The 21,963-nt window shown below is 43.0% G+C and overlaps 1 protein-coding gene and 1 long non-coding RNA gene across 3 annotated transcripts in view; one reads left to right on the forward strand and one right to left on the reverse strand.

The window, feature by feature from the left end:
- Positions 1-6,546: 6,546 nt before the first annotated feature.
- LOC125323417 lies at positions 6,547-19,101 on the reverse strand. Its single transcript, XR_007202516.1, has 3 exons — positions 19,016-19,101; positions 17,861-18,011; positions 6,547-7,213 (listed from the first exon to the last, which is right to left on the reverse strand). It is a non-coding gene; the product is annotated as an uncharacterized LOC125323417 (long non-coding RNA).
- Positions 19,021-21,963, forward strand: part of CD109 (CD109 molecule) — a 70,609-nt gene continuing 67,666 nt past the window's right edge. Inside the window, exons 1-2 of one of the 2 annotated variants that reach the window (XM_048298359.1) lie at positions 19,021-19,105; positions 19,455-19,615. In XM_048298359.1, coding sequence (XP_048154316.1) covers positions 19,038-19,105; positions 19,455-19,615 — 229 coding nt within the window. In that variant the 5' untranslated portion in view covers positions 19,021-19,037. Of the gene's footprint in view, positions 19,106-19,454; positions 19,616-21,963 lie in introns of those variants that run through there. The other variant, XM_048298360.1, reaches the window with a different exon arrangement.

Consider the following 21,963-nt stretch of genomic DNA (forward strand, 5'->3'; position numbering starts at 1 on the left):
TTCTCCAAGTAAACAGCCGCAACTTTCTCAACCTGTCTTCATAGGGAAGGTGCTCCAGTCTCCTTATTGAATACATGTGAAAATGCACCAATATAAATTAATCAGCATCATGGGATATGTAATTTTCCTCTTGGAATCTGTGTTTTTCAGCCCCAGTCAAAGCTAACAACAGAGTGGATATCTTCTAAGTTTTACAGGCTCTTCCCTACAGGGGAGCCGCCTCCACTTAGCCTTGCCAGGGCTGAGTGCTGAGTCATTTTGATGCTGCTGCTGGTCATCCACTGAAAGCTTTGGCATTGCTTAGATGCCTGTGCCATCCTACTGATGTGTAAGTAACTGCCTGGAAAATTCTGTGTACTGGAAAACAGAGGAATGTAAAAGATCCCTGGCAGCATATTCAGGTATATTGTTTCAAACAAGGTACATGTATGAGTTTGCAAGTATCAATAGAACAGCTGTGGCTGTGTGCCTATCACATGGTATTACATCTCTGTGAAAACATGAAGCAAATCAGTGCTTCTGTTCTGGTTCTGAAACTTAGCCTGAGTGTCTTCTGTGAGTCAAATTTACCTGGAAGCCATTCTTACAGCCAAAATGAAGGGAAGAAAACAGAAAGAGAGAACGTGTATCAAACATTTTATGAGTAGTGGTGATTTAGTTTGTAGTACTGAAAGACTTTAGCTTTGCATTTCACACATGTGATACTCTTCTTGGAGTTTCTGCACATACCACCTGAGACCCCAGTGCACTAGCACCCAGCCCATGAGGAAGGAAGTATAGGGGTATGTGGGCCAGGACTATGTGCAGCATGCACAGGATGATGAGTTTGATCACTTCCATCCACAGGCTGAACCCCAAGCTCTCCATAGACTCCTCTCATCATAACACAGGGAGGACAAGGGGCTGCAGGGCCTGGAATGATGGACAAAGCTTTTCCTAGACGTCTGCTTTTTTTTTTACCTCTTAGTTCTTCTCCCCAAGGCAAGTTGTACTTTAAATCTACCTACACTCTCAGTATGGGATAGTGCCGAAAACCCTTGCATTACCAAGGAGCATGGATTTCTCTGCCTTGCTGCCTCCTTCTCGGATCTTGCAGACCCTCACTGTGGAGTGAATCTCCCTTGGTTAGTGACAGCTGCACCAAAAGCAGCTTGATTGTGAGGCTGCAGCCCCACAGGCAAAAGGTGACTGATGAATACAGGTTCAGGAGTGTGGGGGCGAGTGTTGACCTTTGTCACAGCAGATAAGAATGTCATTCCTTACACCTTGGGGGCTGACTCTGGGTGTAGTTGTGTTGGGGTCCCTCCCCTGCCATGGAGCCCTGGGAGAGGGGCCCTGAGGGCACAGACACGGGGTTTCCCTGCCCCTGCTCAGCCTCGTTCCCATTGGTTGGTTTGTGTTCCCTGCACGGGCAGAAGGACCCTTGGTCCCGTGACTGGAACAGTTCCTCGGCAGAGCTCCGGCCATGCGGCTGGAGAAATAAACATCTCTGAAACAGCTAGCAAGAATCTGTCTGTCCGTATATATTTCCTTTCCACGGGACTCCTGGTTTGATATATGCGTGTTGCAGGATCCCCACTGCAACAAATGGTGGAGATTTGTGAGCAGAACGATCCCCGATCCCTAAGCGACTGATTTGTGTGAGTAAACCCTGGAAACTTTGGATTCCTCTTCTTGGTTTTGCTTTGCTATTCCATATCTGAACTATGGAGGAACCGTGGGAAGACTCTTGGCTCTCAGAGCCGCATATGGACATTTATCTTAAACTTAAAATGATTCTTGAACAACGATTTGTAAATTTTAGCTTGATTCAAGCTCAAAAAGAACTGAAACACTTCCTGGCATGGTTGTTTAAGAACTTTTTCTATGTTTCTTGGGATTTAATTCTTACCAAGGGCTTTTGGAAAACCGTTTGGACACAGTTAATACTGGAGTCAAAATATATGCCGATGGAAGAATATTTTCGTGAATATTATTTAGTTACCGAGACTGTTGAGCAATGTCAGCTGTGTCCTGGCGAAGGGAATCCTGGCGCAGGGACCGTGCGGCCCAGGCCACGTGCACCGAGCGCTCTGCGAGCAGCAGCGAGGCAGTTCCCGCGCGCGGGCGGAGCCACGCGAGCCGCAGTGTCGGTGGCGGAGCGGGGAGCGGCGGGAGCGGCGGGACCCGGCGGTGCCCGCCCGGTCCTGTGCAGTGCGTGGTGGAGCGAGCCCCGTGAACGCCCGGCCGAGAGGGGCGGCGCGCGGGCGGCGGCTGGCGGCGGTGGCGGTGGAACGGAGCCGCGCCCGGCCGAGACGCGCGCTGGAGCAGGGCACGGGGGAGTCGTCGCTCGGGGGCCCGGCCGAGACGTGGGTGCAGCGCCCGACAGCGGCAGCGAAGCTGCGACCAGAGGAGGCGACGCACAGAGAACTGAGCGGCACGGCCCGGCCCGGCCCGCGCAGCCCCGAACGCGACCCCGGGAAGAGTGCGCAGGCACCAGCAGCCCCGAGAATTCCAACACGGGAGCGACCGAAGGAGAGAGCAAAGATGCAGCGAGACAGAAAACAGCAGCCACTCGGAAAAAGGAAAAGATCATAGCAACTAAGACCTTAGGGATAGTAAAATGGTATAATGTTAAGCAAAATTATGGTTTTATAACAAGGTGTGACAACCAGCAAGACATATTCGTGCATAGAACTGCTATTAAAAAGAATAACCCTGAAAAAATGCATCCCAAGCTTGGGAGATGGAGAGGTGGTGGAATTTAATATTGTACTAGGGAGAAAAGGGTTACAAGCATCGCAGGTCACTGGGCCTGATAGTGTTCCTGTAAAAGGCAGTATATATGCAAAAAATCGTAGTCATGTTAGACAGTATCTCCATTGTAAGCCCCCCCTACAGTTTCCCTTTCCTAATCCCACCTTTCCCTTTTACCCTATGTCCTATTACCCCCAGTGTATTCCCAATCCGTTTTTTCATCCATGGTTTCCCTCACAAAACCATGCTTTTGCCAATTGTTTCCCCAAAAATCCCTTTCCAATGCCGAGTGGGGGATGAAAAGGGGGAGGGAAGAAGTTAAACCCTCTCCTGCCTCAGTTTCCCCACAAAGCATGCTCAGAGTTCTGTCTCCCTTCTGTCAGCCCTAAGATGTTCCAGAGAATCTGTTTGGACATTTAAAGACTCAGGAGGGTGGCTTGTTTTGTCTTGAAACGGTTCTTGTTATGTTTATCCAGTTGTTTTCATTCTCCTTTTATTAAACGGGTGAGGTGTTGGGGTCCCTCCCCTGCCGTGTAGCCCTGGGAGAGGGGCCCTGAGGGCACAGACACGGGGTTTCCTGCCCCTGCTCAGCCTCGTTCCCATTGGTTGGTTTGTGTTCCCTGCGCGGGCAGAAGGACCCTTGGTCCCGTGACTGGAACAGTTCCTCGGCAGAGCTCCGGCCATGCGGCTGGAGAAATAAACATCTCTGAAACAGCTAGCAAGAATCTGTCTGTCCGTATATATTTCCTTTCCACGGGACTCCTGGTTTGATATATGCGTGTTGCAGTATCCCCACTGCAACATAGTTGTATGGAAACGGGCGTGGTTTGCCTCTGTCCAACCTACCAGGAACTCTCTGCTGGTTGTTGGTGTGCTCTGCCAAGTTGTGTCATACTTGTGATGCAGCCTCCTGATGTGGAGGATTTGCAGTATTTTTGGACTTTATTTATTTTTATTTCTAAAAATGACAATTGTTTGCATTCAAACCCTTTTGCCCTGGTTACTTCCACTGCTGGATGCAGCTGTGCTCTGTGATAGGCTGGGAAGGTGGTGGACAACACTACTCAGCAACCCGCTTCCCTTGTCACCTGAGTCCACAGCATAGAGGAAAAACAGCAGAGGTTTCCACTTCCTTCCCTAAATCCCACTCTGACATTTCAAATCATCAATCTAAAAAGACATGCTGCAGCATGTCTCCTATAGAGCAGTAGATGGCTCTCTTTCCTCTGAAGTCCTGTTGGGAAAAGAAGCACTGCGTCTTAAGAGAAAATCCAGCCTTGTTCCCTCAGTGCCAGGGCTCCTTTTGGGCAAGCTCTCATATTCATTCAACAGTGCAGACAGGATACACTGTGATGATGTAGGAATGCATTTTAAACTGATTAACTCTATATACCTATATACTCAATGGCTTGAAAGATGAAGAAGGTGGCCAGGGAAAATAGATCAGTGATGCTAACTTAAATTGTAGTATTTCCTCATGGAGCAAGATAATATCTCTTATGTCAACCTATTAAGTTTTACAGGGTATAATTAAAAAGTTGCTTCTGGGTTCCCACATTTTTTTCAGGCTTTAAAAAACTATTACAAGATACCTTTAGTTTTTTATACCTTTTTAATGAATCTGACTTTTGAAATGTTGTTTTTTCAAGATAAACAAAAGAAAGGAGCAGAGAAATACAGATCATAGTCACAATATAATAATCATCCAGTTATTCTCAAATAACTGAAAGTAACATAAATAGAGTTCAGTGAGTGAAGATTTGTCTAAGTCTCCTTATACACAGTACAGTATACAGCATTTTAAGGTTGTAAATGCCTAACAAGGATATTTAAATTTTAGAATGATAATTTACAAAATAGAAGAATATAAAGTTAAGGAATCACATTGTTTGGACAAGAAAATATATGCACATGCATCCAAGCAAAACATTTCTCAGGTTTCCCATAAGAGAGCAGGTTGCAGTCAATCAAAAAGGAAAAGAATTAGGATGCCTTAAGCTGGGCAGTTCTCATACTGTAAAGCTGAATACAAAGTCATTACTTAATCATGCATAAGATGATGCTGACCAAATCAGAAATGGCTTATGTGGCTCTGGGAGTACAATGTGTTTTCATCTGGCTGGAAATATTCCGTCTGCTGCAAATGCCTCAGGGCTCCCTGTCACCATGGACATTCTTGCCTGGGGGTTTATGTTGGGAGAGGAGACCCATCCTGCCTGCTTTTCTTATTGTTTGTTAGCAGAGGCATTCCATGCTGTTCAATTTTTGGCATTGGCCGTGGCAGCAGAAAGCCCGGGACTTTCCTCAATTAGCAACATTGCTTTCATATGGAAGAAAGGCTTGTATTGTGTCCTCTACAAAGTACTCCTCTGGGTTATATGGCTGTGCTCAACTAGATTCAGAGAAGTAGCTTAGGCTTTGCATTACCTAAATATTATATGAGCCAGTGGAAGTACAGATTGGAAGTACAGGTAATCTTAATGTCTAGACTCCCTCATTTATAGGTATTCTTCCTAAAGGAAATGGGAGTTGTGATGATGCTGGACATTTTCTATTAAACAACTGGCCTCTGTTCAGAACACTCATCTGTACATGGAAACAATGTCTCGTGTTTCCCCTCTGTCAGTGGCATTTAGTAACTACAGTGAATGCTGAACCTCAGGCAAGACAAGGCACTGGGGCTTTGTGGAATCTTCTTTGTTTTAAACTATAGTTATTTCCTTATGTATAGAAGCCATGAATATCCTTAGGGAAAAGAGTATATTCCCCTCAAGCTTTGTTGATTATTTCTGTATTTTCTGGGTTAATGGCTTTAAAAACTTCACTGTGGACTACTAGGGGATGTTGGAGTGCTCACTGTGAAGAGAAGTTCTTTTGTCTGTGGACTCATAAAAACAGAGGAATAGCTAATGGTCTGTCGGACTGTTATGATCCAGTTTTAAGGTTCTTAGAAATGCCTCTGTCCGAATTAAGGTGCAAATGAGACCATATGCCAGTGACAATAGTAAGGGTTTTATTTGATGGTAAATAGGGGAGAGAGAGAGAGAGAGAGAGAGAGAGAAAGAAAGAAAGAAAGAAAGAAAGAGAAAGAAAGAGAGAGAAAGAAAGAGAGAAAGAGAGAAAGAGAGGAAGAAAGAAAGGAAGAAAGGAAGAAAGAAAGGAAGGAAGGAAGGAAGAAAGGAAGAAAGGAAGAAAGGAAGAAAGAAAGAAGAAAATAGGTGGGGGGGGACAGAAAGAGTGACAGGGACAGAATAAGGAAAAGATCACCACTCTGTGGACCCCAAGATGTCCTGTTGATCCTCTCCAGCTGGTGAAGGTCTCCTCAGAAGGCACAGAGTCCGATGGGTTTCTATGCTCAGGCTGGGTGGGCATGTCCGGCCATGGCCCCCTGGAGGGGGGGTCGGTCTCTCACAGCAGACTCTGGGTCTGTTGCACCATGTGCAGCCCTGTGGGGCCAAGCCTCTCATGTGAAAGTCCTGTGGATGTGCCCTGTGGGGTCGGGGGTTCCACAGCTGGGCCAGTTTGTGTAATCAGAGGATGGGTGTTTATTGCCTCTCATCAGAGGTTACACCATGCACCCAAAATCTCCTCCTCCCCCCTCGGTTGGAGGGAGTCTGTGTAAACCTGGCTTCTGTGAGCTGTGCTCTCCCTCCACCCCAAACTCAACTGGGGATAGTTGCAGCAGGTGGCTTTGGCCGTTTGTGGATGCACACCTTTCCCTCAGCCTGAGGTGACTGAACAATGTGTTTCCCTTTATCTAATCAACAGTTTGACTTTCAGTCCAAAGTCCCACTCTTCAGGGATGCTTCTTCGGTTGTAGCTTCTTTATAATGAGCAAAACTTTATATCAATGTTTGAGGCATGAGCTATTTTCAGTCTCTGACACAGACCAATGTTCACTTCCCCACAGTACCCTGTCTAACACAGCAGTCAATAGCAAAAGCTGAGGGAAGGGCTTGTACAGACCAAACATAGGGTGATAACATCCTCTGAATAGTCTCTAAATGTTTGAATACACTGATGAGTGACTCAGGCTATTCCTGAGCAGGATGTGATACCTCTGTTCTGAATAGTCCCTGACATTCAGATGGCATAAAGTCAGACAAGACTTTATGCCATCTGAATCCACGTAAAATTCATAATTCATGTTCCCTGTGGCAAGGAGTTCCACATCTGAATGATATACTATGGATGTATTACACCTTTATGGTCTTTCTGAGAAGAAATGCTTTTTTTTTCTGAATCCCCAGTAAATACTTAACCTCTCCCAGTGCACATGCATACCCATAGAAACATTAGCTTTTAAAGCATTTTACTAGTGGAGAGTCATGTTGGACTTACTCTTTCAGCTGTGTGGCTCAGTCTTACAAAACCATGTCTTTACACCTGCCTGGTGCCAGGTTAGAATGATTCTTTCAAGAGTTTCTCCCCCATGATGTGCTGCATTATAATATTGCAATGTTCAGGTTGTTCAGATCTGTGGCAAAACAAAATTAATCTGAATTATCCTGTCATGAAAGATGGAATTATGAAGATAAAATATGCTGGTATGTCACAGGTTGTCTCAATAGTGTTGTCCTGTTCCTGACAGGAAATTGGTTGGTAGCTGGATTTGTCAAACCTGGAACCGCCAAAGAACGCGCTGCAGCTCTCACTAAAGTGTTTTCTTTTTTGAATGCAAACTCTGTGGTGAAAGTTAATGGTAAAACTTAAAAAAAGAATTTCCATTGGCAAAGCCTTACATAGTCTTAGAAGTGCTGGTATGTGAAATTATGCACAATAAGTGAGAGATTCTGAAAATTGTATTTCTCCTGTCAGTGACTAAGTAAATAATTTTTTCAAAGATCTCAGAAATCTGAATGGAACCCATCATGCAGGATAGAATGATGTGCTTTTTATGCTCAAGAAACTTAATATGCTAGTCAAGGGAAGAACCTGTGAATTAGGTACTTAATCATTGTCAGTCTCTTGAATTCACTAGGCATTCTCTTAGTCAATCTAGGAGACTTCGAAATGTGCGTGACAGTGTGATACCCTTAGACTGATTTGGGAAATGGAGGATGACTCTGCTCGTTTTTACCAGCAGGTGTCTAAGGAAGATGTAGGTCTGAAGATTCTCAGATGTTTGGTATCTAGGTGTGCCTAGCAAAAAGAACCAAAGCTGCTTGCAACAATAAAGACACTTCTCCTTTCACAATGATTTGAAAAACTGTTGAATTTTGAAAGAGTAAATGTGGTGTCCTTTTACTAAAGCATTTTTTTTACAACATTGACCAAAATTTGTCACTCCATGCTTGAGAACTAAGCCTAATCCATGGTAATTATAACACTTTCATAACAGAATTGACCTGCTTTTTATTCTGCAATGCTGGCAGCTATCCCTAGCTATTACATCTAGAGGATGTACATAAAAACTTTACATAAAAATGCAATAGGAATATTACAAAACAAATGAGAAATAAAGAGGGAAAGGAAGAGAAAGAAGCAAAGAGAGAGAGAGGGAAGGCGAAAAGGAGCTGAGCCCTGTTCAGCTAGCTTTTAAAAGGCTGAACCTATTTGTTCAGCAATGCTCATACTGCTGGGTCGTTTGCAGCTGAGAAGCCTTTATGTAGCTGTGATGTGCTGCATGGTGGCAGGGCACAGAAACTGCTGCAATACTCTGTGGCTGTGGAAGCCAGCCATCCCTCAGAGATACCAGCATCAGGGGGCCTCTGGTACCTCACTGCGAGCCCTGCCTTATCCTCCTGTGGAGTGGCAGAGCATTTGAAAAGCCCTTGTCTTTTCCCTCCTGCAAACTGGCTCCATGTCCATGCCCACCTCAGGATATCTCTCTAGGACATTTTTCTGGGTTATTTTACAGTTGTTAATCCCAGGAAGATTTCGGTGTATGACTTCACAGCTGTCACTCTCAACACCTCAGGGTTTGGAAAGTAGTACATATTTTTAAATTTAGCCTTTAAAATTGTCAGCTAAGAAGGCCAATGCACCCGTTATGAACTCTCGGTTTTTTCATGAACCTTGCTTTTTATCTTACCCTACACTTCAGACAGCCAAAGGAAACTGTTCTTTCTGACTAGCATGGAAAAGTCTTCTGCATTCTTTCATAATTTTTATATGTCCCTTAAATATCTTTACAAACATTCTTCCTTCTGTTTGCTGGGGACCATGTCTCCAGGGCTAGAATTTTTTAAGATATATAAAATATATCTATACTTTCTTTGTGGTCCATGTCAGGGAGTAAACCCTGACTTGACTCAGCTGGTGTCAACACATCCATGTTTCTCAGAATCACTTCTGGAATCACATGGCCATGTACAAGGTGAATATCAGCTGGATCGAATCCTGGCCTGGTGCCTATCACGTAATCCTTTGTGCCTGGGTGTGCAACACATTATTGTACTGCCAGACCTCGCTGAGAGAGTGACCCTCTGCTTCCTTACCACCAAGTCTCATTCTGTGTTTTGTACTATGCAGTGCATAAAAACTGTTAGTCCTGTTGTCAAAAGTTCAGTTTACCAGAGAAGGGGAAACAAGACAACAGTAGTTCCTGCAGTCAATAAAACAGCAACCTGGTTGTGGTTCACTTTATGACAATTAAGATGAAAATACATAAGCATTGCAACTAAGCATAAGTAAAATGCAGTTGGAAAATTTTAACATCTGTTTCAGATATAATAAGAAATGCAACTGCAAACTCCTGAGCTCTGTATCATCAACCATCAGCTTATGCAGTCTCAGTCCTTGGAGGTTTTCAAGACCTTTCTGGATCAAGCCCCAAGAAACCTTTTGTGACCTCATTACTCATCCTGCTTTGAACTGCAGGCTGTATCAGACAACCTCCTGAGTCCTCTGCCCTGAATTTTCCCATGGTCTTGTGATCCTTTGACCTCTCTCAGGAAAACATCATGTGCACTAGGTGTTTTAAATATAGTTTATTTGTTTTTTAATATCCAAAGTAACCTACTGCCAAGAAAAGAGAGAAGAGAGGAGAGGAGAGGAGAGGAGAGGAGAGGAGAGGAGAGGAGAGGAGAGGAGAGGAGAGGAGAGGAGAGGAGAGGAGAGGAGAGGAGAGGAGAGGAGAGGAGAGGAGAGGAGAGGAGAGGAGAAGAGAGAAGAAGAGAGAAGAGAAGAGAAGAGAAGAGAAGAGAAGAGAAGAGAAGAGAAGAGAAGAGAAGAGAAGAGAAGAGAAGAGAAGAGAAGAGAAGAGAAGGGAAAAGGGAAAAGGGAAAAGGGAAAAGGGAAAAGGGAAAAGGGGGAAGGGAAGGGAAGGGAAGGGAAGGGAAGGGAAGGGAAGGGAAGGGAAGGGAAGGGAAGGGAAGGGAAGGGAAGGGAAGGGAAGGGAAGGGAAGGGAAGGGAAGGGAAGGGAAGGGAAGGAAAGGAAAGGAAAGGAAAGGAAAGGAAAGGAAAGGAAAGGAAAGGAAAGGAAAGGAGGGGAAAGGAGAGGAAAGGGGAAAGGAAAGGAAAGGAAAGGAAAGGAAAGGAAAGGAAAGGAAAGGAAAGGAAAGGAAAGGGAAAGGAAAGGAAAGGAAAGGAAAGGAAAGGAAAGGAAAGGAAAGGAAAGGAAAGGAAAGGAAAGGAAAGGAAAGGAAAGGAAAGGAAGGGAGAAAGAAAAGAGAAGAAAAGAGAAAAGAGAAGAGAAGAAAAGAGAAAAGAGAAAAGAAAAGAGAAGAAAGAAAAGAAGAGAGAAGAGAGAAGAAAAGAGAAGAAAGGGAAAGAAAGGGAAAGAAAGGGGAAGAAAAGGGAAGGAAAAGGGAAGGGGAAGGGGCAGGGGCAGGGGAAGGGAAAGAGGAAGGGAAGGGAAAAGGGAAAAGGGAAAAGGGAAGGGAAAAGGGAAAAGGGAAGGGAAAAGGGAAAAGAAAAGCCTCCCAGAACTGCTGTTAGTGGTCAGCAAAATCACAGGGCAGGTCTTTAGCCTAAAAACATAGCTAGGAGACCTTAGAAAGGTGTCCAACATATGACAGCAATGTCCAAACGTTCGGTTGTTAACAGCAAGGTTTGGAAAGATGTAGCTCTTGGGTCCGCACCCTCTTCATTTAAATAAACATGAGTGCTGTTGTGGGTGGTTGGCAGTGGAACAAAGAGTTGCTTTTTGGACAGTGTGAATGAATACCCTACAGTGGCATTACTCTAGGGCTAAGTTTATTTAGACTGTAGCACATTTGGTGACTTGAAACATGAAACTTTTACTCAGTTCCTTCTTAATCGCTGAGATCAGACTCCTCACCCTCCCTTCTTTTCTTGTAGGCTGTATGTGGTAAGAGTTACTCCTCAGGGAGAGATAACTGGTGTTTACCTATGTCAAAACTAAACACAAAGTTTTGTGCAAGTTTTATAAATAGTTTGAGTGTGTTTTTAAAATAATTCTTAATCGCTCTGTCTGTAGAAGCCATCTTAGCTACTACAGGGACTGATTTTGTAAGGGGCAATTTGTGTAATATGAGGTTGACTCATGATATGTGATTGTCAAATAGATGTCATCTAAAATAGAATGGAGTTTCTAAGAGATTTTACCTATATAATTAAGGTCTACATACCTCTAACTATTTTTTCTTGATACCACAGTGGAGTGGGTTGGAAAGGCAAAGATTTCTTGTTTTCCTTTTTTTTTTTTATTTTTAGGTTAAAAAAAAACAACCAACCAAACCAGACAAACTAAACTTAAATGTCACAGTTTTAGCTTTTGACCAATTTCCAAGCAGAAAGTTTTGGTTTTATTTTTAGAATAAAAAAAGTTGTACTGCAAGAGATCACATCCTACAACTTTTCATTTTAACAGCTGCTTCTAATCCTGTCTTCTTTTCTTTTTTCGGTGTTGACCTTTTCTGGATGTGACAAGATGGAGAAAACCAGGACTGAAATAGTATGGTCTACACCACTGAGAAGTGCTTTTCTTTCCCTCTTGACAATTCTGTTTAATTTCTTTGGGAGCAGATCCCTGCTCTGTCCTTCCTGGGACACGTTCATCTCTAAAGGATTTTGGTCCCTTGACTCAAGAACACCCTCACAGATTTTTGCCAAGCTGCCTGGAGATCGCCTAGCCTGATCTCTATGTTATGGAATACAGAATTTCAGCAAGCTGACTCTCTATTTAGCCTCATTGTTTGGTTTAGACTTTTGAAAAGGCATTCAGGCTTAACTGGAAGACATAAAAAGAAGCAGAAACCACAGCTTTCCTGAGCAGTGTGTTCAGGAAAATAAACTCTGTTGACAGTATGCGCCTCTTCTCTAACTTGCATTTGATTGACTTTAATTGCCTGACCATTAGTTCCTTTTACACCTTCTACCATAGATCAGCACCTGGCATTTTCTTTCTATGAAAGAAAGAAGTGTTATGAAGGTAACTCTCAGTCTTCTCTGACTGGTGAATTAAAATACACAACTCTTTAGTCCGTTGTTTTAGGGCATTGTCTCCACACCTTGATTTACTTTTGTGTAAAATGTGGGAAATGAGTCTTGTCTACACTATGAATTGCTCTCAGGTGAGTCTGCTTTTGAAAGGAAGCTGCCTCTGCCTACAGGGATAACTGCTGTACTAACATCACCTTTTTTATGGGTACATGAATGCCATAAAAGCTATTACAGAAACACACATTCATTACAAAATCTGCCAGTTTTTACGTCCTTAATTTAAAGTGAAGTTACAGCGTATGAATGCACATACTCCAGAGTGCTGTGATGTACTAGTCTATGACATTATGGAAACACTGGGTTTAGAAGTTCCTTTTTAAAAACCTGTAATTGAAATTTACAGTTTAATTATAGGCTATAGTTTAAGATAATTAAATCCTCAGGGAATTTTTACCTTCTTTAAAATCAAATAGTGTTAATCCACACTAAATTACTTAATAAAAATAAGGTTTTTCTTGGCTGTTTTGGCTTTATTTGCAACAAAGACGGGTTACACTGACCTTTTGAAAATCCTCAGAGGAAAGGGAATAAGGTCACTAAGGTAAAATGATTAATGGAGCTTGGTAAATCTCATTTCATCACATATAATTTTAAATAATACTGCCCTAGGAAAATAGATTTTTGAGGACAACCTGTCACCATTTATATAGGTTTTTAACTTCTCTCATTTTCACAGAAAGGACATGTTTGTACATGTTTTAACATGCCCCTACTGTATGGTTGAACATTTTACAATCACAGAATAATTCTAAAATAAAATAATGGCATTACATGAGCTTGCTTCCTAAATGTTCTGCATGTATGTATTGGATAGGATGCAGTATATCACTCAAAGTTAAGGGGCTAAATACAGCAAATAATGAAAAAGCCCCTCAGTTCTTTATCAAAGTTACAGAGATTTGAGTGAGGTGGAAGATACAATTTTGAGTCCTGACCTTTCTGAAGGCAGTGATTTCAGTGCCACTGATTGCTATAAAGCCAAGAGTCTACTTTGAGGCTGCCTACAGTGGAAATTTGAAGCTACACATAAAATCCTATTACAACTATCCCGTTCACTCACACTTTGGAGGACCTTCTGCACATCAGCCATAAGAATATAGGGTCATTTCACAGTAATTCATTACAGTTCTGTGAGATTCATCAACTGCCGAGAGCTACTGTTCTGGGAAAAACAAGGGCCAAGGTCCTCATTTTCATTCCATTATGGTCCTTCTGCACTGCTTAGTTATTTCAAAAGCGCCAGGGAACTTGGTAATTGAGGATTATCTTTATTGATGAGGAATCCCTACGTGTATCACTTGTAGATTTGTTCCTCAGACTTTCACATTTCCCATTGTATAATTTTGTCGTTCCTTCTTTAATTCCCTTTTCTTTCCGAATCTCATTTTTAAAAGCGAATCTCTCAAAACTTCATGAAGTCTTAACCATGAGGTCCCTCATTTTGTTGGGGTTTTTCAAAGCCCGTATATAATACTACATATCATGCAATAATATAGTACTTGCTGATTTAATCACATATATTTTTATGGGTATGTTTAAAAAGTGTAAAGATATTTAAAAATTAAAATATTATGAAAATGTAAGTATATAATTCCAAGATCTTAAAATTTTTCTATGCTTTTTTAATAAAGAAGAAGCTTTTCACCTTTTTGGACATAGCTTGCTGGTTCTTATGCCAGTCTTTGAACAAAATCTGATACCTTCAAACAGTGCCTGATCCAAAGCTTGTTAGAATTAATGTCTTTCTTTAGGTTAGGCGAATACTCAGTGAGGACTCTTAAGATACAGTCATCTTACATGCTCTGGAGATAACAAGATATTTCAACTACTTGTCTTGATTTCCTGTTTAGAAATGTAATAGAAGTTGGTCCTTTAAGAATGGGATTCACCTGATAGGTCTAGAAGGCTGCTTTTGAATGTCTGTTCATTCAAATGTTGGTATTTCAATGAGTCATACAAATCTGTTCTGAAAAGTGCCAACACCACTGTTCATCCAGTGAATGTAAATAACCAGTTATAGGCAATCGCACAGTCCATGTTTGATCAGGTAAATCCTACTACTCTGGGTGCAGTAACAGTTCAAGTTGGAAGAGAATTTACAAATAACATTTTTCACCAAGGGTGAAAATGTCTTCAGCTACTAGGAAAAAAAATTCTTAATTGTAGTGTACACCAGATTTTCATAAAGCTCCACCCTGATAGCTCAGGGCAAGTTTCAGTGCATGGCACACCCATTGACAATGTAGTGTAAAACATTATGACACATTCCATCATCAGAAACAGCATCAAAGGTGTTCTGGGAGAGCTTTATAGCCTCTGCTCCTGTCAGTACTTTCCAGCAAATACAAATTCTTCAGGCTTACATCCAAGCAAGGAATGTGCCCGCCTACTACCACAAATGATCTTCCACGCACTTATTTTTAGTATTCACTTTAATTCTTGTCCACTCACTATGAGTGATAAAACAGACTATTGCTTCCTTCCTAGTTCCACAAACTGCTGAATCACAGTTTCTGCTAGGACCTCATCCAAAGCCTATTGAGACTGATAAAAAGATTTATCCATCCCCTAAATGAGCTCTGCTGCAGGCCTTGAGTTCAGTGATGCATAAGGCAACTGGCTAAGCTTTTGAAGAGAGAATATTATGCTGGAAGAGCCTGTAGTGATGTTCTGATTCAAATTTCCACATAACACAGCTCTTCAGATTTCCCCGAATTTGCCTCATTTCATGGAAACATATTGTTTTCACCACAATCTGGAGTGCCTGCTGAATCCAGTTGAATATCAGACCATCCAAGTTCACTGTCTAATGCTAAAAGCAGACACAGGGCATTGACCATTCTAGTACTCACTGCTGTAATTTTTGTGGAGATTTCCCCAATATTTTAAGTACTGTAGTGCTTAGGTTTTTACCCTTACCATAACAGTAGTTATTTACACATGATATTAGCGAAGAAGAGACTTGCTGTGCATGTTTCCAGCCATCTTCATACAATTACTAGAGCTTGCTAGGTGCTGAGGTCCTTCTAATTGACCAAGGCAGAAGTTGCTTGCTGGACTCATTAAGAAACCATTCTGGTTTTCTGTATTTATTTAAACACATTTTTATTTAGACTATACTTAGGCTGCAACTCAGAGACGTGATTTCTGCTGGTACTGGTACAGATATTCTGGCTAGACTTAAAATCAAGTTGTATAGAAACAGGTAACAGTATAGTTGTTAGCACAGCCAGTGTTGTAGATAATGTTTGACAAACAGAGCCAGTAAAGTCTGCAAACACTATGAAGGATTAGAAAAATAAGGTTCCTGAGTAGCAGTGAAGGTGGTAAAAGTGGAATTTTCATAATGATGACGTACCACAGATCGGTGTAAAACTTGAGTCTGGTAGTGTCTGTTTAACTCCAAAATGTGAACATTGAACAGAGAGGGAACTAGCTTCTCTGGTTGGTATGCTGAACACAAGAGCAACCTGTTTTACCTCCCAAATTGTGTCTCCACTGTATCCACTTGACTGGCTTGGAGCAGTTGAAGATTATTAAATCCTTCCAGGCTAGGTTATACTCCTTCAGATTTACTCCTAATATTCCAAAAAAAATTTTCCTTGCATGGTCATCTTTGTGCACAAATTAGTCTTTCAGGTGTTTGTCAGAAAGAGGCATTTAAAACATCCTTAGGTCTGAGATGATGACAAATGGTTGTTTCTACAGGCTTGAATGTGTAGACCAGCTAAGGTCTTTTGTTTAGTTAAAACATGGATGTCCTAACAGTTAATTACTACTAATGTGATCTGTTCCTTCTGCTTGTTCTGGATGGACAGGAATTTTTTAGCTGAGAATGTTGTGTGCTCTATAACAGAACCCAGTGGGTATGCAAAAGCTTGTCATAACTAAGTACCCCTAAGTTTAATTTTGACCAGTTTAGCACACACTGAAGCAGTGACTGTTTTTGGTTGAGTTATCAGTCTGACCTAAATCAAACAGTGACACATAACTGCATAACAAAACCCTAGCATAGACAACTGTCAGTGGAAATGAGCAGATTAACAGAGTGCTGGGGAATGTAACAGTCCTACAACCAGTAGGGTTGTGTGATCAGTTATGCTTACCTGCAACCCAAGTCAAATCCAACAGAACAAATAGCTTAGCACTTAGTGAGCATGAATGGGATACCAGTTTAGCTCAATTCTCTCCAACTGTGCTAATTTTCCAATTACTCATGATCCAATTTTTTTCTTTGTGTGCAGAGAAAAGTGCAGAGTATGCTTGAGATACATGGTATAGTTATAGGCAGTCACTGGCTATAGGGCTGGAAGTTTTCTTTGTTTCTTATCTGCCCATGCTCCATAGTTTTTAATCTACATCCTATACTGATACACACTTCTGGGGCTGTGGGCCTGTGCTGCAAACAGGGCCACTGAAATGAGCTGCATTAGCTGTAAACCTCTCTCCAGAAAGAACTGTATAGAACAGGCTTTGAAGAATAGGGTTTGGAGGGCTGTGGATTGCAGAGCTGGGAGGTGCTGAATGGAGAATGGGAGAGGGAGCCATCACACAGTAAAACTGCTCCCTGTTCACGTACAGTAGTTAGTGTTTGGGCACCAAAGAAGGACCACATTTCATAAAAGAATGTAGGATTTAAAGTGGTGTTTTGGGGAAACCAGAACTTGTATTACAATGAAAATTAGCAGCTGCAGAGCACTTTTGAAAATCAAGACCTTGTTTAGATGCTGGTAAGACATGACTCTTGACATTATATTTGAATGGGCTAATATGTGTTTAAGTTTTCTGCCAACTGGGAACTTACCGAATCCTTACATACCACACGATTTCTAAATGGTATGTTTAACCATGAAAATCCTCTACATGTACCTATAGTGTAGTATATCCTGTTTGGAAATGAAATTATGAAAATATCCCTGAGTGAATGAATACATGTGTAAGAAATTGAGAGCTTATCTTATATGTTGTTATAGAATGGAATTTAACAATTTCTGTTCCTCCATTTTTTATCTGTTCTAAATCTATTCAGGACAGAAGGAACCCTAATACTGACAATCCATTTATTCTCTTACTTTCTGCTGTAGAATTCCTTTATTGGCATTTTTGTAGAAGAAGAGATCAAATACATATACCAAAGTATCTTGAACTAGTAAGCCCCTAGGACAAAATAGGGAAAATGGGAGTCCATAATACTGTTGCACAACTGGGCGAAATCTGTGACATTTGTAAGTATTTTCACTAATGAACTTTCAGGCTACATTCATGCTAATGAATTAAACAGTGCCAGCAAATGTTCTTGGGACTGGAAATTGATTGTCTCTATCCTCAAGTTGACCTTGGCATGGTTTTGCCCTGGCTACAGTGTTCTCTTGAACAATTTGTCCTGCTGTTTTGGGGTTAGCATGGACTATACCTGATAGGAAGTTTGGATGTGACCACCTTGTTTTGGAGACTGAGAGAGCTGATTAGTTTTGATAGGTATGGTGGAGTGCCAGTTTGGCTCAGTGCCAGGGAATGGAGACAGGTGTACTATGTGTAGCTTTGCCATCTGAGGCTGGGCTTCTTGCGATGCAGTGCTAGTTGTAAACTCTTTTTCCCAATCTTCAATAAAAGGAGAGACAGTGACTGTTTATCTTGCCTGGCTATTTCTCACAAGTAACAAGGAATTACTAAAACCAACAGCAAACATCTCTCAAACTTTGCCTTATCACGCACCTTTTGCAGGTGAGGAGCTGCCAAGACTGATTTTGCAATCATCAGTTGGCTGCTGTTCGATCACCCCTTCCCAGGTCTACAAAGGTGGCACCCTCTCTTCTGTCTCCACAAAGAGTGGTGCTCCAAAAAGAATCAGCAGATGTATGAAAACCTAGAAAATCAAATGTAAAAGATGTGAAAAGACTGCATGACTGCCTGGCATACAATTAGAGCACAGTGTTTATGCACATTACTGTTTATATATGATTTTCATAAGAACATGCTTCTGTTTACGACTATAACTGACTGCATTTGGCTGTGTACCACAATGCAGAGGATGCCAGTCCAGCACTTCTGAAGAGGCACACATCAATAATTGGGTATAATTTCTAAATGCATTAGACTTGTGCTGGGATGAAAGAATTTGGGCAAATCAAACACTACATGTGTCTAGTCTACACAGTTACAATGAACATGCTAAAGGAACAGAATCTTACCCAAGCTGCTTTCAGTGCCCTTTTTGAACTCTAAAGATAGGTTACGATTTATAAGTAGGTACGACCTTATTTTGCAAATATTGGGCACGGAGGACAGTCCAGCCAGAGCTGCACTACCAATCGATTCACATTTAATAAGCTACGAAGCTCCTTGAATTTCTGCCAGCATCCTTCTCCCTGTTCAGACCGAGACGTTCCCGACTCGCCTCGGAGCCCGAGCCCCAGGCCAACTTGCCTCAGCGGGCTCTCCGGGGCTCTCCAAGTCGCTAACCAGGCAGCTCCCCATAACAGGCTGCCGCTCTGCTCCGAGCTGCAGGCAGAAAACATTGCTCTCGGTGTTGCTTTCGTAGCGTGTTGTGTTCTGAGAATCTCACCCGTTTCCCAGCTGCATCAGCCCCAGAATAGGGCAGCGCTGGCTGAGGGGAGGTGGGACGCATCCGTGGGTATCTCTGTGTAGAGAGATGTGTGCTGCCGCCGGGCCGCCCCCCCGCTCCCCCGGCCGGCCCCGGGAACGCCCTGCGGGCGCTCATGCGGCTGCCCATGCGGCTGCCGCCGGCGGAGCGTGCCTGGCACTGGGGCAGCTGCCGCCTCTCCCTTCCCTCCCCCGCCCGCCGAGGCGCCTCCCGCCCGGCCACAGCCCCGGCCCCGGCCCCGGCCCTGCACACAGCGGCGGACTCACCGGGCAGCGCGCACGGAGAGCCATGGCGCGGTCCCGCGGCGATGTCCGCTTCTTCCTCCTCCTCCTCCTCTGCAGCTCCGCGGCGGCCGGGTACGTGGGGCCGGGACGGGCTGGGGCGCGGGACGCCTCACCCTCCTTCCCTCCCTCCCTCCCTCCCTCCCGCCCGGCGCGGGGGCTGCGCGGGCAGCGCAGCGCTTCCCGGGGCTCCCTGGCGCCCGCCTGGCAGCCGGTGCCGAGAGCGGGCAGAGCAGCGCTGCCCGTGCCCCGTCCTGCGCACCCGCAGCACGCGGGGGTGAGCATCACCTCCAGCCTCCGTAGCGGAGAGCAGCAGAGGACCTTGGTGACATGTGTCGCATGTCTTTACGTGGACGCGCTTACTTTTTTTGAGAGTGTGTTTCACTCCCTGCCCTTTCTCCCTCTGCCTGTTTGGACTTTCCAGACCTACGTTCCTTGTGGCAGTTCCCTGGAACATCAGGCCTGGAGCAAACCTTACTGTTGGGGTAGCTCTGCTGCCGGACAGCCCAGCACAGGTCACCGTAAAGGGAGAAGTGATCAGAGATAACGAGACTATCTTGAGCAGGGAAATGGTCTTCGAGAAAGGTAAGAAAAAGAATGGACTTGGTTTGGAAGTTTTTCAGTTTGCCTTCTCACAGAAATGTTTTCTTCCTCCCAAAATATCACAGCTTCTAAATGGTACTAAAATAGGGAATTTATTTTACCGAGTAGGAGTCGCTATGGGAAAACAGCCTTGCACACTGCTGGCTCTGTTTGGAGTTGGGCAACTGAGCTGGATATGAGTGATTGCCTCGGTGTGCTAACTCTCAGTAAATTCTGAAAATCATGGTATAGTAGCAAAGTGGGATGGATGTGGGATTTCTGAGGTACCAGCAAGTACTCTGGTCAGTGTAGTGGGGCCACTTTAGTAGTAGAGGAAGAGTTGCTTACTGGTAACTTGTTAAGGTGCGAAGTGGAAGCATGTGGGAGAATGGAATGGGTGGAAAAAACAAGGTAATACAGCAACTGGAGCTGCTTCTTCATGCCGTAAGAAAAAAACAACCTGAGGACCATAGGAAAGTGAAGATGACTCTGCCAGACACTTGGAAGCTCTATGCATTTGAAGAAACAGGCATTTTTAAGGATCAGGAATTGAATCGTGGAGGGGTTGGGAATTGAAGATAAGTAGACCTGAGAAGAGACTGATTTACTTTATGCCACCAAGCAGGGGTAGTGGATGTGGTGGGAGTTCTGAAGAGCTAAGATATCCTGGCCAATGTTCCTTTTCAGAAAGGTAGCTGGCAGCAGAAGCATACTGATGTCCTGCCTGAGATTTGTCGTCATGAGAAAGAAAATACTTTGTATGGATAGTCCAGCTTTCACACTGCTCTTAGTATGAGGCAATAAAAATGACATCTAAACTCTTGCTTTTTATTTGTTAGAAGTAGCAAGTCTGAGGGCAGCATGAGGTACTGAAAAATCTACCCTGCTATAAGACACTTTCTTTACTGCTTGTGTAATTCTTCTATTAATGTCTTAATGTAGATGCCTTAGTTGGAAGCATCACACCTTCATTTCAAAGCCTTCACAGCCTGTAGAGGAGATTGAGGCTTTGGGCGTGATGGAGTGCATTTGAGCAGATCAAAAAATTTTGATAGAGAACCAAAACAAACCTAAACCAACTAACTTTTGCTGTTTTCTTTTGAAAGCCAAAGTTTTAAAAAGAAAATAAATTGCCTTCTCCTTTTCTTCCACTAACTATACTGGCTGTTATTTCCTGCTTCTGTTCTGCTTTGACATAGAATTCAGTGAGCCTTGCATGAGTTTCAACCTGTCTGTTTTTGTCCTTCTCAACATTAAAAGCCAGACAAGCAACTGCTAATTCCAAGCTTCTGAAAGTATGTGGCTGTCTCTATCTTCTGAGCACACAGAATAGTACTTGACACTGGGAGCTGCTGAAGTCAGAGTGAATGGTGGGTTATCAGGAACAGGTATGATACTGTATCAGACTGGATACAGTGAGGAAAAAGGACAAATGTGCTATAGTGCATTACTAACTTCTAATACTTTCCTGTCTTTTAAATATATCTTTAATTTTTCAATTCTTTTTTACTTGGTAAGTGAAACAGAAGAGAATGCTGAGCATACCGTGTATTTCCTCTTGCAAAATTCTTAACATTTAGTATGTGGCCATCAATTCTTTTCTAGTCAGGTTATATAATCTGTTAGTCATTTGTTTTCTGTGAACTAATATGTAAGCAAAACTGTTAAGGGCTAGGAGCAAGGGAACTGCCCTGTAAAAGAGGATGTGGGCTTGAAGACGTGTATCCAAAGGTGCTACAGGTGTGGATCAGTTCTGACTCAGAGTGAAAGCAAATTGTCAGAGAGAAGCAAAAGCAGCTTGTCAGAATAAGAACATAAATCTTTAAATTTTTCATTGAAGAACACAACAATCTTAAAATAAAGTATGAAGTGGTATTGTTACAGCTGAGCTTAGGCTGTGACTATTATGGCTTGTTAAAGCCTTTCAAGCCAGCTGTTGCAGTTGAAGGAAAAAACCCAAGCGTATCTCCAGGCACACAAAATCTTCTTTAAATTACATAATTGCTGCATATATTAGTGCCCAGAAAATGTTGCTTTATCTGTCACTGAATACCTACCTAGGTTAGGCTGCACATTCAGTGGCACTGTTGCCTAACCTGGCTCAATTATGCTCTGTAGTTTTCCTTGCATGGTGACAGCAAAAGCAGGGGATTAACTGCTCTGAGAAACTGATCTGACTGAAAAATAAAGTTTTTATTTTGTTTGGATGTTTTTTTAGGCAGACAGATTCCCTGGTTCGATGTGCAAATGTTTGTGCTGATGGAACTGAATTGGAAATCGGATGCTGGAGACATAGGACAGGCTGAGGACACAGTTTTTATTAGGGATGTTTAATCTGGCAGGCCAAGTTC

This window comes from Corvus hawaiiensis, chromosome 3 (genome assembly GCF_020740725.1).
Source record: "Corvus hawaiiensis isolate bCorHaw1 chromosome 3, bCorHaw1.pri.cur, whole genome shotgun sequence".
Taxonomy (NCBI): domain Eukaryota; kingdom Metazoa; phylum Chordata; class Aves; order Passeriformes; family Corvidae; genus Corvus; species Corvus hawaiiensis.